Here is a 13174-nt window from a genome sequence, read left to right as displayed (position 1 = left end):
AGAGAGAGAGAGAGAGAGAGAGAGAGAGAGAGAGAGAGAGAGAGAGATGCTGTTGCACCTATGCCATGGATAGATATAGAGATCAGATAACACCCTCTGGAATTCAGTCTCTCTTTGCACAGTGAATCAGGCTTTGGGAAAGTATTTGTATATTGGGCCATCTTACCAGCTTAGCCCATCTTTCTAAAAAGGCAAAGGGGAACTATATACACCAATATTTGGAGTTTATAACTGATTTAAAGTGAGCTTAAAGGGAATCAGGATTGGATTGTTCAAGCCATGGTTTCTAATTGGGTAAAATTATTTTCTCATGATTACATAAATACTTCCTTCTCAGCTTTTGTTCAAGAAACTTGATAGCAGGTGTCTTTGGATCAGTGAAGACAGAGGTAGAACCCAGAGTTTAGTCACCAAAACCTTATAAAGGAAATCTGAGGAAAGCTTTGCATAAATAGTTTCTAAATCTTGGTTATATCTAAGGCCTGTGACAGGTACAGAACAGGAATTTGGAGGCAATCACTGTGGTTTTGTAGCAATTTATGTCTGATCAGAATGTGTGTCTCATGTTCAAATGACCATAATATAAAGCTGGCAGTTATAGAGAATATGAGTAGTAGAAGTCATGTGCCATTCTATTTTGATGTGGAAAACTGTGCTTCCAACTGGGAGCAACCATACTAGCAAGATCCTTGAGGTAGATCTACACCAAGAGGGAAAGGCCCTCCCAAGTAGAGGAAGTAGAATGAAGAAGGATGCCAAACCTGCCCAGTGGTCACTGAACACAGTCAGATCAACACAGGAATATGAGGCTTGAGATGAGGGCTGCCAGATCCCAATCCCACTGTAGTTGTTCCTTCCCAATCTGTTTCCTCCTCTAGAACAATTCTCACACAGAAGAATCTATTAAGAAGACAAAACTGGCTTCACCTGCAAAGTGTATACAAGTAGGGAAGTTCTTGGATGAGAAACAAGAAGCCTGAAACGTTTGAAAGAGGAATCAGGCACTTCTTCATACTCACAGAGTAGACAGTGCTGTTCCTCAGATTTGTTACCCATGTAGTATGAATAAGGAAAGAAAGAACAGAATAATTAAATAATTTGTGGAAGATATAGTGTGAGAGATACAAAAATACACACATGCACACGCATGCCTATTCATCCTAGAAAGGGCACTAATGACAGATCAAAATAATGCCTGCACCAGTGTCCAACTTGGTGAACCAGTGAGTTTTTATCGGGGTCACTAACAGGAGTGTGGGTGAGGCATTACTTACAAGGAACAGAAATCACTAAAAAGCAGTTACATCACTACAAAGCCCACCTCAACAAAAACTCAAGAAAATCACAACTCTGGAGCTCTCTGCACAGCTTGCAGCCAGCTCAACAGTCTGAGAAATCTCAGCTAAGATTTCACTCTGTGGTTGAGATAGTCAGTCTCCTCCCCTTACAGTTTACTCCTTTGTGTGCTGCAGGGTAGGGTCCTTGGACAGTATTCCAAGTTTGTGTTCTTCTTTGTTTATCTCCTGAGTCTCCTGGGACTTCTTCTCCTTCTTCAAGGTAATGGAGGAAACTGCCATGCAACAGGCCACCCATGTAATATGTAGGAAAACTGATTCACCTCGAGGCACCCTGGCCCCACATGCTGTGCTTTTAGCTAGGCTACCAGGATGACTTGTGTGATGAAAGGTGGGCTCAAAAAGACAAAACTGGAAAGGGCAGTAAGGTCAAATGCATTGTGGGGCCTCTATATAATATACTACAATACAGCCTTTAAAAATAATGATGTAGATGAATAGATAAGACTATGAAAAGATAACTTCAGTATATTTTTAGCTGAAAAGAATGAAAAGATAAAAAACTGTATGACCCCGTGTATGCATAGGAAAAAAGACTAGAATATACAGCAGAATCTCAACTGTGTGTTTCTCGGGGCAATTACAAGGTAAATTTTTCTTCTCATTATTTTTCATATTTTTGTTACTTGGGTCAAAAGTAGTGCTTTTTATTTTAAAGGATGTCGCTGATGATCCAGAAAGAAATAATCTTGTCATTAACTAAGCTGAGAAAAGAATAGGATGTGAGGGGCTGGGGAAACAGCTTGGTTGGTGAAGTGCTTGTCATGTAAAATGAGACCTTGGGTTCAAACCCTAACTCCCGTTTAAATGCTAGGCACAGGAATCCTGCACTGATAATCCAGAGCAGGGGAGGCAGAGATAGGAAAAGACCTAAAGCTTTCTGGCCAGATGGAGGAGCCTATTTGCTTAGTTCCGTGTTCTGTTACAGACCATATCTCAAAAAAATAAGAAGGAGAATGATTGAGGACACCAAATGTCACCCTATGGTTTCTACACACAGACAAACATGCACACACACAAACAATGGAGACATGGTCCAAATGAAAGAAGGAAAACTAAGAAAATTTCTAGGTCATGATGCAGACAGGACTAGAATGCTAACCCATGAACAGAAATGGAGAACCATGAAGACATGTATTTTACAGTTGAATGATGGTCAAAAATTTTGCCAATCTCAGGTTTGGGCTCGAAAAATAACCTTAGCCAAAAATAATCAAAGGGAGAATGTATAGAGAATGATTCAAAACTTGTATATATTTCCCTTTATAAACCCTTTTAGCAGCTTCTTTATTGAGACATAGTTCAAATGCTGTATAATCTACCCTATTGCAGTGTGCTACTGAATAGCTTTTGATATGTTTGGAGCTCTACACTGGAGAATATGGTCACTTTTATATCATTACAGACTTCCTGTGCATGCTAACTGCCTCCTCATCCTTCTCCAATCTAACTGACCACTATTTCCTCAGTACATTTCCTGTTATAGACCTTCTTGTGAATAGAATCAGTCTCCTGTGACTATCTTTTTAAACCTAGCATATCTGTGTTTATACTGGTCATCTATGTATATTATATATCAGTACCCAGTCCTTTGCTATGGCTAGTCTACTGTGTGAATGAATACACCATAATTTGTTCTTGTGTATCCAGTAATGGGCATTTGCACTTCTACCTTCTGGCTATTATGAACATTGCCAGTATAGACATCCATGTAACAGATTTTTTTTTATAAACATGTTTTCTAGGTCATGTGGTATAATAGTCTATTTCCTATGGCCATAACAAAATACTTGATGCTGAATTTTTATTAAGAGGAAGGGTTTACTTTAAAACGGATATGGAAACTACAAGTCCCTTAAGCTCCATCTGTTTAACCTTTGATCGGGGCCCTCTTGACTAGTTATATGATAGCAGGCGACATAGTGAGAATGTGGGTAAGAGAGACATCAGAGAGTGAGACAGCAAACCAGAGACTGGGAAAATGCCATGCTCGTTTATTATGTGTTGTCTTTGTTGTCAGAACTAGATGTCAGGAATTAGGTAACGTGTACATCTGTGAAAACAGCACCCTCCACTGATCTAACTACCTAACACTAGCTCTTTAGAACCCTCTTTTTCTTACTGTAGACTCTAGAGACTACTGAAATCATGTCCAAAGCGTAGCATGCACTGATCTGTTCAACTGCCGAAGGGAAAGTGAGATCATTGCCAACAGAGTCTGCACCACAGTGACCACTCCTACACTTTGTTGTGCATCAGTTCCAACAGTGATGGTCCCTTTTCTCCACAGCCTGATTGGCACTTGCTTTTCTAACTGTTCACTGCAGAGTTGTGAATGAGTATGAATGAATACTTCACAGGGGTTTTGAGTTGAGTTTTCCTGGTGGCCTAAGTTAATGAGCATCTTTCTTGGCCACTTCTGTGACTCCTTGGCATTTAGACTCTTTGCCTGCATGAGCTTTCACCTTCTCAAAGCCTCCATTAGGATACATGAATAAAAAATAAAGCCTGTCTTTTCTCTGAGTTTACTTTCTGACCAGGTTCCCCTATTCCTTTCTTTTTCCTACTTTAGGAAGACTGTAATGGCATCTTTAGAATTAATGTAAGTGTGTCCAAGAACTTAAATTTAAAACTAAGACCTGGAGAGAAAAAACCTGGATTTTGGGTGCCACGTGTTTGGTAAGCTTGTCATAAATATACCCTAAGGAATACTACACTTATTCATATTGGGGTTTAAATCAGCATAAATTTGGTATAGGACTAAACGAATTCTGTTTAAAATGTTAAATTAACTTAAGTAATAGAGTAAAAAGCATCACATTATAGCATTTTTAAAAGACCAATAAGAACCAAGCAGTACATTGAATCTCATGTTTCTTTGTGAAACTAATGAATAATACTTTTTTAAAAAATGAATTAAAGTACATATCTGGATTCAAATAGCTTTAAAAATGAATGAGGCTTTAAAAAGAAAGTTCTCCGATCATATTGAAGCTGAACTCATTCTGAGCTTGTAACTTTAAGAGGGGCAGATGTCCTCATAACAGCTACTGAGAAGTCTAAATCATAAAGCTACTTCAATTACAAACCCCATGCACACTGATGGATCTCCACTGCTGAAACACTAGAGACAAATACTCAGTAGCATAGTTGATTAGACACATTTCTTAAAATCAATTTTTCTGGGAAATGAATTTTATAGTATTTCCAACCCAAGATAGGACTGCTCAGTACCTTCTTTCTGATCTGTTTATTAATGATTATGAATAGAATTTTCTGCTTCATTGATAAACCCAGTATTATATCAACTTCACTTGACCTTTTGACTACCTTTTTAAATTTTCTTTCTACCTCTTAGGTTAATAAATGAGTCACTGAAACCCTGTTTTTGTCACAAGTGAATTTCTTTTCTACTCATCAAAACTTTTTCTAAGGATTAACATTTCATCCAGATAGAGCCCTGGCTCACTTTTTTTTTATCTTGCTTTGGAATTTCTCTAATTTAAAATTCACTTTTATGAGCAACTCAATATGATTGCTATTGGGTTTTTTTAAACATCCAACAACTGTGAAAAACAGTTAACTTAGGATGTAGGGCTTGAGCATGGAGGGATTTAACTCATAGGGAAAGCCTTATCCCAGTACCCACTTATAAAAGTGGTCTAATTTACATTAAAATGAAAAATTGAAGAGGCATAAAAGGTTTATCTTGTTGAGATGAAAATTCATTATACCATAAATAACTTATTTATACCAAGACATCAAATGGGATTTTTTTTTCTCCTGATGTTTTGGGATTTGAGCTAAAGCCTGAAAGCTGATCTTAATTCTTAAGACAGAAACTCCCCAGACCTTACTAAGACCTTATCACTATCCATCACTCCACTCCCCACCCCCATTTAAGAGTAAATGAGTCAGGAGGAGAGTGCTATGGTGCCCTCACTTCTCACTATGGAGAAAGGCCAAAGTGTTCCCCTTCAAAATTAAATGAGGCCCATTGGTAGGACCCTTAATATTAGAGCTTGACAAAGCAGCAAGAGGCTTCAGGCAAAGCTGCCTTTCTACACCTGGCAAAGCAGACTATCTCATTTACCTAAAAAGTGATGTGGTCCTTGCTTAGAGCCACCTGGTCTGAACCATCTTGTATGGAACTCTGATACAAAGGGCTGTGTGCTGGAGATAGGAAGTTGCCATTGAAGGAAGCCCTGGTGATTTTCTCAGGTGCAGGACCAGAAACTCACCACAGAAATGATGCAATTGAGCATTCTTGTTTCAAAATACAGAATACTACTAGGAAATTTGAAATATAAAAAGGCCAGTTTGTCAGTTGATAAACACCATTGAAAAGCTAACAGTCTCAAGAGGCGAGACCATGCAACACCATGTGGAAATATACACACAGGGAAATACCAAGATTAGTCAAAAGCAGAAAGAAAAGAAAATTGTGAGAAAAGGCTATATGGTGGCTTCCCTCTTCCAAGGAAAATAGGCATGGGCAAGTAAGAAGTGGGGACACCATAGCACTCACCCCTCCTTCATTTACTCTCAGGGTGCTAATGCTTATGTGAGCAAGGTGATGGATCACAATAAGGTGTTTAGATTGGGCAAAGTAATGGTGATTCCACAAGGCTCTGGAACATAAAGGCTATCCGTAATGCTCCTTACTGACCTTGTAGCCTCTCAAAGTGTCAGGATGAGAGGCAGAGCTCCCTGAAAGGCAGTGTGTAGAGACTAACAAACATGTCCCTAGTTGTACTGTGCTCCATTCAACTTGTCCATAAAATCTACTATATGTGACTTTTAAAATCAACTTTAGTTTAAATAATAATATTGCATTATTACTGGGGATGTCAAATTCAACAATATTTTTAAACCCCAAGAAATATAAGTGTGTCACTTGGATATCAGTTACACAGGTCTTTGCCCATTTGCCCTGGATTGTACCTTGGGCTCATCCATTGTGAAAAAAATTTTTCAATTTAGTAAATACCAACAGTAGTTGTAACACTTTTTAAATGTTCCTTCCTTGATCTAATGAGAGTTAATAGCTGAAAAGATTTAATTTTATTCCACCTAAATTATAATTAAGAAAGTAACTTATATCTGGGAACATGCCTAGTGAAATGCTTTGGTAATTAAAATTAAGACATAAATATGCACAATCTAATTCAGAAGACAGACTAACTCAATAGACTCTCTTCAGATAAATATAATTATTTTCCTCTGAATCCCCCAGACTTGATGAGATAGAAAAATACTTCAGCAAAAAGGACTAAGCATACACTATACCATGAATATCATATGGTTTATTTTAAGCATGGGTCTAGAATATAGGAATAGCATGCATAGGTTAATAAAAAAGTATTCTTTTTATTAATCACTTAGTGCTTACAGACACTAGGAATACTTGTCATTTACTCAGCTGTAAGTTATCACTTTTGTCCTTTAGAAACCTGAAGTTGAAATAAAAATACAAATTACAAATAATTTCATAAACCTACTAAGGGTTTTGGTATGCATCAATAAGCCCCCAAGCTCTCGTCTGGCTTACCAAGAGCTCACTCTTTAGGTAACTTTAAGCTATATTAAATACTTCCAGGTAGAAGAACATCAGGTCTCATGGAGGGGGGGGAGGGGTGTGTGTGTGTTCAGGATCAGATAATTTAAGATCCAAGAGTTGGAAAAAGGATTACTACAAAGACGAAGTCTCAACACTGAGGTTCTTTTTTTTCCCCTGCAATATCCACTTCTGTTTTTCTAAAAATGGTAGAAGGGCAATAAATGGGATAGAGAAGAAGTCCCCAACTCAAAATGCTTAGTGCCAAACCAAAGGCTAAGAGGAGAAAGCACATCAGCTTTCTAAAGGACAGAGGTTAGGAAATGTGTGAGGAAAGAGAGGGGCCAGCAGCAGGTGAATAGAAAAAGGGAGTGGCAAGAAAAAGAAGGATAGAAAAGAAGGAGAGTCTAGGCATAGGTGGGTAGGCAATAGGAATGGGTCAGGAATATGTGGTTAGGGAGAGGAAAGAGAGGCCAGGGTCAGGTGGGTAGGAAAGAAGGAGTCAGAGGAGGCAAGTAGGTATGGGACAATGGGAAAGAGCCAAAGGCAGCCTAGGTCACATTACCATAGGGCCTGTCTTCCCTATGGGAAGATACATTAGCTTTGTGATGATCACAGGGGCCCTGGACCATGTTCTTCAGGAGGCAAAAGAGTGACCAAATTCTAAAGTCAAAATCAATCTTATTTTATGACTTAGGTATACAAGACCAGAAAAAAAAAAGTTTTAAGCAGTGTTCTGATTCAAACACCAGAGCATATGAAATGACAATGATAGGTTATGTTTGGGATTTACTGAAGCCCTCTGGACTTACAGATCAGATTTCAAACTTGGCAATTTTGATAGCACAGCATAAACAAACACTTCACATGATTGAGCTGGAAAAGTCTTACTTTTCAAAATGTGATATATTCTTTCAACTCCATGTCTTGTTTTTCTTGATTTAGCCTAAAAATATTTTTCTTAGCATTTTCTAACTTCTAAAATATGTGGGACATGAAAGTAGTTTAAGTTGCTGCAAATTTAGCTACAAAAGCACTTTTACATAAAGAAAACAGATGAGTAAGAAAGATTGACATTGGATCTGAGAGCTAGCTCCCTTGCCTTTATTTTTTTTTAAGTCCTTATGCAAGCAAACATTGGGTATGCATAGTCCTTACAAGCACTATCCTACTCTTAGAGATAGGAAATGTAATTGAAACCCTCCCCAAGGAAAGATTATTGCAAAAATCCAAGATAGTATATTTGTACTTTCATACAAAAATATAAATCAGAATTCTAACATATGAATATCCGAGTTGAGCTTCTACATTGATACCTAATGTCTATGCCAGCATCCTCAAGTCCTGAGGACCAAGCCAGCAGTAGTCTTAAACTTTCTCATCGTATTCCCATGTATTATAAAGATACATCTCATGAATGTTCCTATAGTTAAGAAGCAATAAAAGATATATGAAAATATTGAACCAAATGCCTCTCTAGAGTGAGACTTCACAAAGGTTAAATTTCAATAGATGAGGTAGCATAGGAAAAGAAAGATGGAAACTTAATGCAGGAGGAAGGGGGCTGATTGTATTCAACAGCTCAGAGCTCTATTGTCCTTCAACCTCAGAATGAGTATCAAGAATCATGCAAATCTTTGTTTAAGATAGCCTCTCATAAAGAGAGTAGAATGAAGGCACTGAAGATGTATTGTATTAGCTAACACCCACCAGGTAATAAAAAGAAACACAGTTACAACTGAGACAAACATGGGGTTGGGCATCCCTTCCCCCATAAGAAAATAAAGAATGATGGGGCCAAGTGTTTGAGGTATCATGAATCCATGATAGATGTAGACAAGAGACTGTGCATTGGACATCACGAGAAGTTACTTTTGAGAACACTCAAGGTTACCGAAAAGGAAAATAACTCAGAGACTGTGATGGAAATATACTGCACTGAGTGGTGCCTTCTGCCTCAGGAGCCTCCTAGTGTATGACCCTTCACAAGGACACTTAAAACAAGTCAGTAAGCACTGCTCTCATCACACCTACTGTATGGGGAATTATACTATTTCAAAATTCATGTCCAGAACACAATTCCCCATCATGCAAATCTCTAATGTTATTTAGCTTCCAGTTTGGGATGTTGTAAGACAAGGTGGAATGTTATGTCATCACTTAGATTAAATACAGATTTGCGCCTTTAGCTTTAATTTGAGAACACCCATCATGACAGAAAAAATATAATAATTAATTACTCCATAGTAGCACACTGCTATAACTTAGCAAAAAAAAAAAAAAAATGCTGCATGGCCCAATCATCTTCCAGACTAAAGACTCTACACCCAGAATTAGAAACAGCTATAGGGCTGGGCAGTGGTGGAACACGCCTTTAATCCTAGCACTTGGGAGATAGAGACAGACAGATTTCTGTGAGTTTGAGGCCAGCCTGGTCTACAGGCAAGTTCTAGGGCAGCCAGGGCTACACAGAGAAACACTGTTTCAAAAAAGCAGGGAGGGAAGGAGGGAAGAAAGAAGACTATAGGCATTAGGCCACTGGGTGCATTGGACCCTCATCCATCATCCCTCTTTCCTAATTACAGGGCGAATCCTCGGAACTTTAACTTTGACAATGTGGGAAATGCCATGCTGGCATTGTTTGAAGTTCTGTCCTTGAAAGGCTGGGTAGAAGTGAGGGATGTCATTATTCATCGTGTGGGGCCGGTAAGCAAGCACATGGGGTTTTTCAAAATATATCCAGGGTGGTCCCCATTGGCACTGATAAACAACTTTCATTTACACAGATCCATGGAATCTATATTCATGTTTTCGTATTTCTGGGTTGCATGATTGGACTGACCCTTTTTGTCGGTGTAGTTATTGCTAACTTCAATGAAAACAAGGTAAGTCTTCTCAGATTAATAGCAGACTTAATTTTTGTTCTTGTCCTTGCTTTAAGCTAATTTTTTTTTTCATACACGGCATGGAGCCACATTAAATTGTAATGTGACTCATGTAACTAACCTGTATAAAACTCTTGCAAACTGCCTCACTGCTGTGGCTTGGGTCCATTACTTAGGAGTATAATTCTCTTCCTACATTTACCCTTATGGCAACAGTAATTTCCCCACAGCTGAGAAGCACGTCTCCTATTGTTCAGATGGGGAGAATTTACAGTGAGTTATTAAAATATGATAGTTTCAAGTTATGCTCTGATTGCAGTCCATATTGCCTTTACAAAAAATGTGAATTGTGTGCTTCTTTGTCACTCAGTGAATGAACTCAAAATTTTGATAAGGTAGGTAGAAGCCATATAAATTGTAAAGGATAGTACAAAGACTAAAATGATTTTTCAAAATCCATACAAATTTTACATATTTCCTGAAGTCAGGAAGCAACCTCAGTTCTAACAGATCTCACGATGGATTCAAAGCTCATGGATAAAAACAGCAGTGTGGTTTCCTATGGAGCAGAAGTTTAAGGGAGGTGTCCCTTGGCAATTGTTATTCTGGGCAAGGCTGGTTAAACTGTCTTTTGGGAGTCCTATCTAGAAGATCATATTGAAATGCATACAAGCTTTGAGGACTCACTACACAGAAGAAGCTTCTGCCATCTCTCAAGATGCTGCAATTTGTGGATGAAAAAGCGACTTGGGACCAAAGTCTGACTCTTCCTATGACTGCAGGATCTGTGATTCTTCTAATGTAAGAGCGTTAAAACCTCTAAGGTGAAAAGCTCCATTTGCCTGTGAAGCACCTGCTGTTCAGTTGTGCACAGTGACGACTGATTCCCATGTGTGCATGCCAGAGCTCTTTAGTTTGTATGGCTACATGCAAGACTATATCATTCACTGTCACCAGGCTCAATGTGTGTGGTGCCACTGACTTACTCAACTGTCACCTTTGATGTACACCTAATGAGCATTTCACTTCACTCAGCCTTTCAAAGACTACAATTTTAAAATCCCCCTTTGGCCCCAATACTACTCCAACCCTCAGAAAGGTGGTCTCTTAGAACAGCAGCAATGTCACCCAGCCCCTCTATTTTACTTTTTAGCATGTTCATAAACGAGATACTCTAACCCTCCAGTGTGTTCAGTTTAATATCAGGCAGAAAGAGAAAGATATGTCTTTTTAGATGTCTTTGAGCCATGTGGTGGAGCAGACACTGGGAATTCCAGAATATAGGAAGGATCTTATCAGCATGTTTACCACAGAGATGAGGTACTGCCAATCCAGGGTAGTTAGGGGTCTCTGGAAGGGCCCTGGATGCAAGAAGACTGAGCTCCAAGGCAGTTCACAAGTCAGCAGCATGAGTGACCCAGAATACAATGCTCAATAACAGAAACCAACTGTATAATTAACTGCCAGTCTTTAAATAGCTATGAATTACTGAGGATTCTTCACCTCCCACACCATAGTTATGTCCTAAAAGAGTCAGGAAGTGACAGCTTGTTTGGAATTATGATGTGTCAGGCCAAACAGATGCCAAGAGGGAGGCAGAAGTTAGCAGCCACTTTTCCAGATATCACAGACTTTATTTGTTGGTTGGAAATTAAAGGTTCTAACTGTGTGGTGTGTGTGTGTGTGTGTGTGTGTGTGTGTGTGTGCACGCGCGTGCACATGAGTGCATAACTGCAGTTTTAGAGGACTCAATATGTTCCAAAATTCATGGATACTGCACACATAACGTCCATAAATACAATATGCAGGCAAAACATATAAAATAAAATAAATAAGTCTTTAAATAAAAAAGGAGGGCAGATGAAGGGCTCTAATGAAGGCACTTCCTTCCAAGCTGATGATTTGAGTTCAATGCTTAGAGAGGACAGACTCTTGTAGTGTTTCTGACCATGAAATGTGTGCTATATCATGCACGCGTGTGTGTATCTGTGTGTGTATGTGTGTGTGTGTGTGTGTGTGTGTGTACACGCAAATGCATACATGCACACAAATAGATGTTGGAATAATATTTACATTTTAAAGGTAAAGAAATCTGTATAAATAAATACACATTAGATATAATTCATGCGAACTTAGAAATTAAAATTTTTCATCTTCTGTACTTATATAGTCAGAAAGCTCACAATTCTGAAAGCCAAGCAAAGGAGATGTCCCCTAAAGGGACAATCGTTATCTCTACAGAAGGAAGTAGAGAAAGGGAGTGAGTTCCCTCAACCTTAGTTTCTTAATTATATGTCTGCCTCCGTAATGTAGTATAATAAATCGAATGCAGAATAACACGATGCAGTATCATTTATGTGCATTTTTATCAAGTATTCTGCTTTATAACATCTAGCAAATTATCATACCATTTATTTCTGGGAAAGGAAAATTCTATGACTTATCCGATAAAAATAGTTTTATAATTGCACCTATTGAATTGTTCTTTAAAAAAAAATGTATAAAGAACAAATGCCCTCTTCCAGCAGCTATCCAGATATCTGATTGGCTGCTATAAAACTGAACTAGCCACAGCTAGTATGTAGAAAATATTCTTGAAACATTCTCAAGCCCAAATGTCACATCTCTTCAATGACACCTCCCAGGAAACTGCTGAATGCCCCAGGTATGCACCCACATCCACCAGATAGACTTTTCTCTCTGCTACACTCAGCATATATACCAGTCTTATCATTTCCCATCTGTTATTGCTAAAGATCAGAGGCTGCACATGGCAATGTTTTCAATGGTCTGGAAGCACCAGGGATGTGAAATCACTCCAGAAATCTCATGGAGAAACAATACCTTGACAGATAGCAACACAGACTAGGCCAGAACCTGTTGGAATACCGGCCACTATGGGTTACTCATTCTGACCATGTCTCTCCAACCACTATGGTTCTTGCAGACTATTTTCTTTCAGGTCCCCACATTGGTCCTGCCTATAAAGCCATCCGGTCTGCATTGCTCATTTCCTCTTCCCTCCACTGTTTCCTTTGTTTCCAAGGGGACAGCCCTGCTGACGGTAGATCAGAGAAGATGGGAAGATCTCAAGAGCAGATTGAAGATCGCACAGCCTCTTCATCTCCCACCTCGGCCGGGTATCAAAGATGTTCTGATTTTATTCATGTTGGGCACTAGTGTTCCTGCTTCCCTGAGAGCCTCAGATTTAAATTAAAATAATAATCGAGAAGCCACTAGGGGGTTGTGCATAAGTTAATATTGAAACAGACTCCAAACTGCTAATCTCTCCTCAAGGCTATTAAAAATCAGCCACCCAAAGGCTGTGCCTCAGTGTTCTCTGAATAAGCCTTAATAAAAAAAAACCTGAATTTTTA

The 13174-nt window shown here is 38.8% G+C and overlaps 1 protein-coding gene across 2 annotated transcripts in view; it reads left to right on the top strand.

Moving 5' to 3' along the window:
• Positions 1 to 13174, top strand: part of Nalcn (sodium leak channel, non-selective) — a 276470-nt gene that overhangs the window by 243311 nt on the left and 19985 nt on the right. For both annotated transcript variants that reach the window (XM_028771252.1, XM_028771259.1), the window contains 4 exons: positions 3928 to 4034; positions 9498 to 9618; positions 9699 to 9797; positions 12844 to 12937. In XM_028771252.1, coding sequence (XP_028627085.1) covers positions 3928 to 4034; positions 9498 to 9618; positions 9699 to 9797; positions 12844 to 12937 — 421 coding nt within the window. The remainder of the gene's footprint in view (positions 1 to 3927; positions 4035 to 9497; positions 9619 to 9698; positions 9798 to 12843; positions 12938 to 13174) is intronic.

Source organism: Grammomys surdaster, unplaced genomic scaffold, assembly GCF_004785775.1.
Source record: "Grammomys surdaster isolate TR1022 unplaced genomic scaffold, NIH_TR_1.0 65, whole genome shotgun sequence".
NCBI lineage: Eukaryota > Metazoa > Chordata > Mammalia > Rodentia > Muridae > Grammomys > Grammomys surdaster.
The sequence above is the reverse complement of the archived record's forward strand: the minus strand, read 5'-3'. Positions and strand labels throughout refer to the sequence as shown.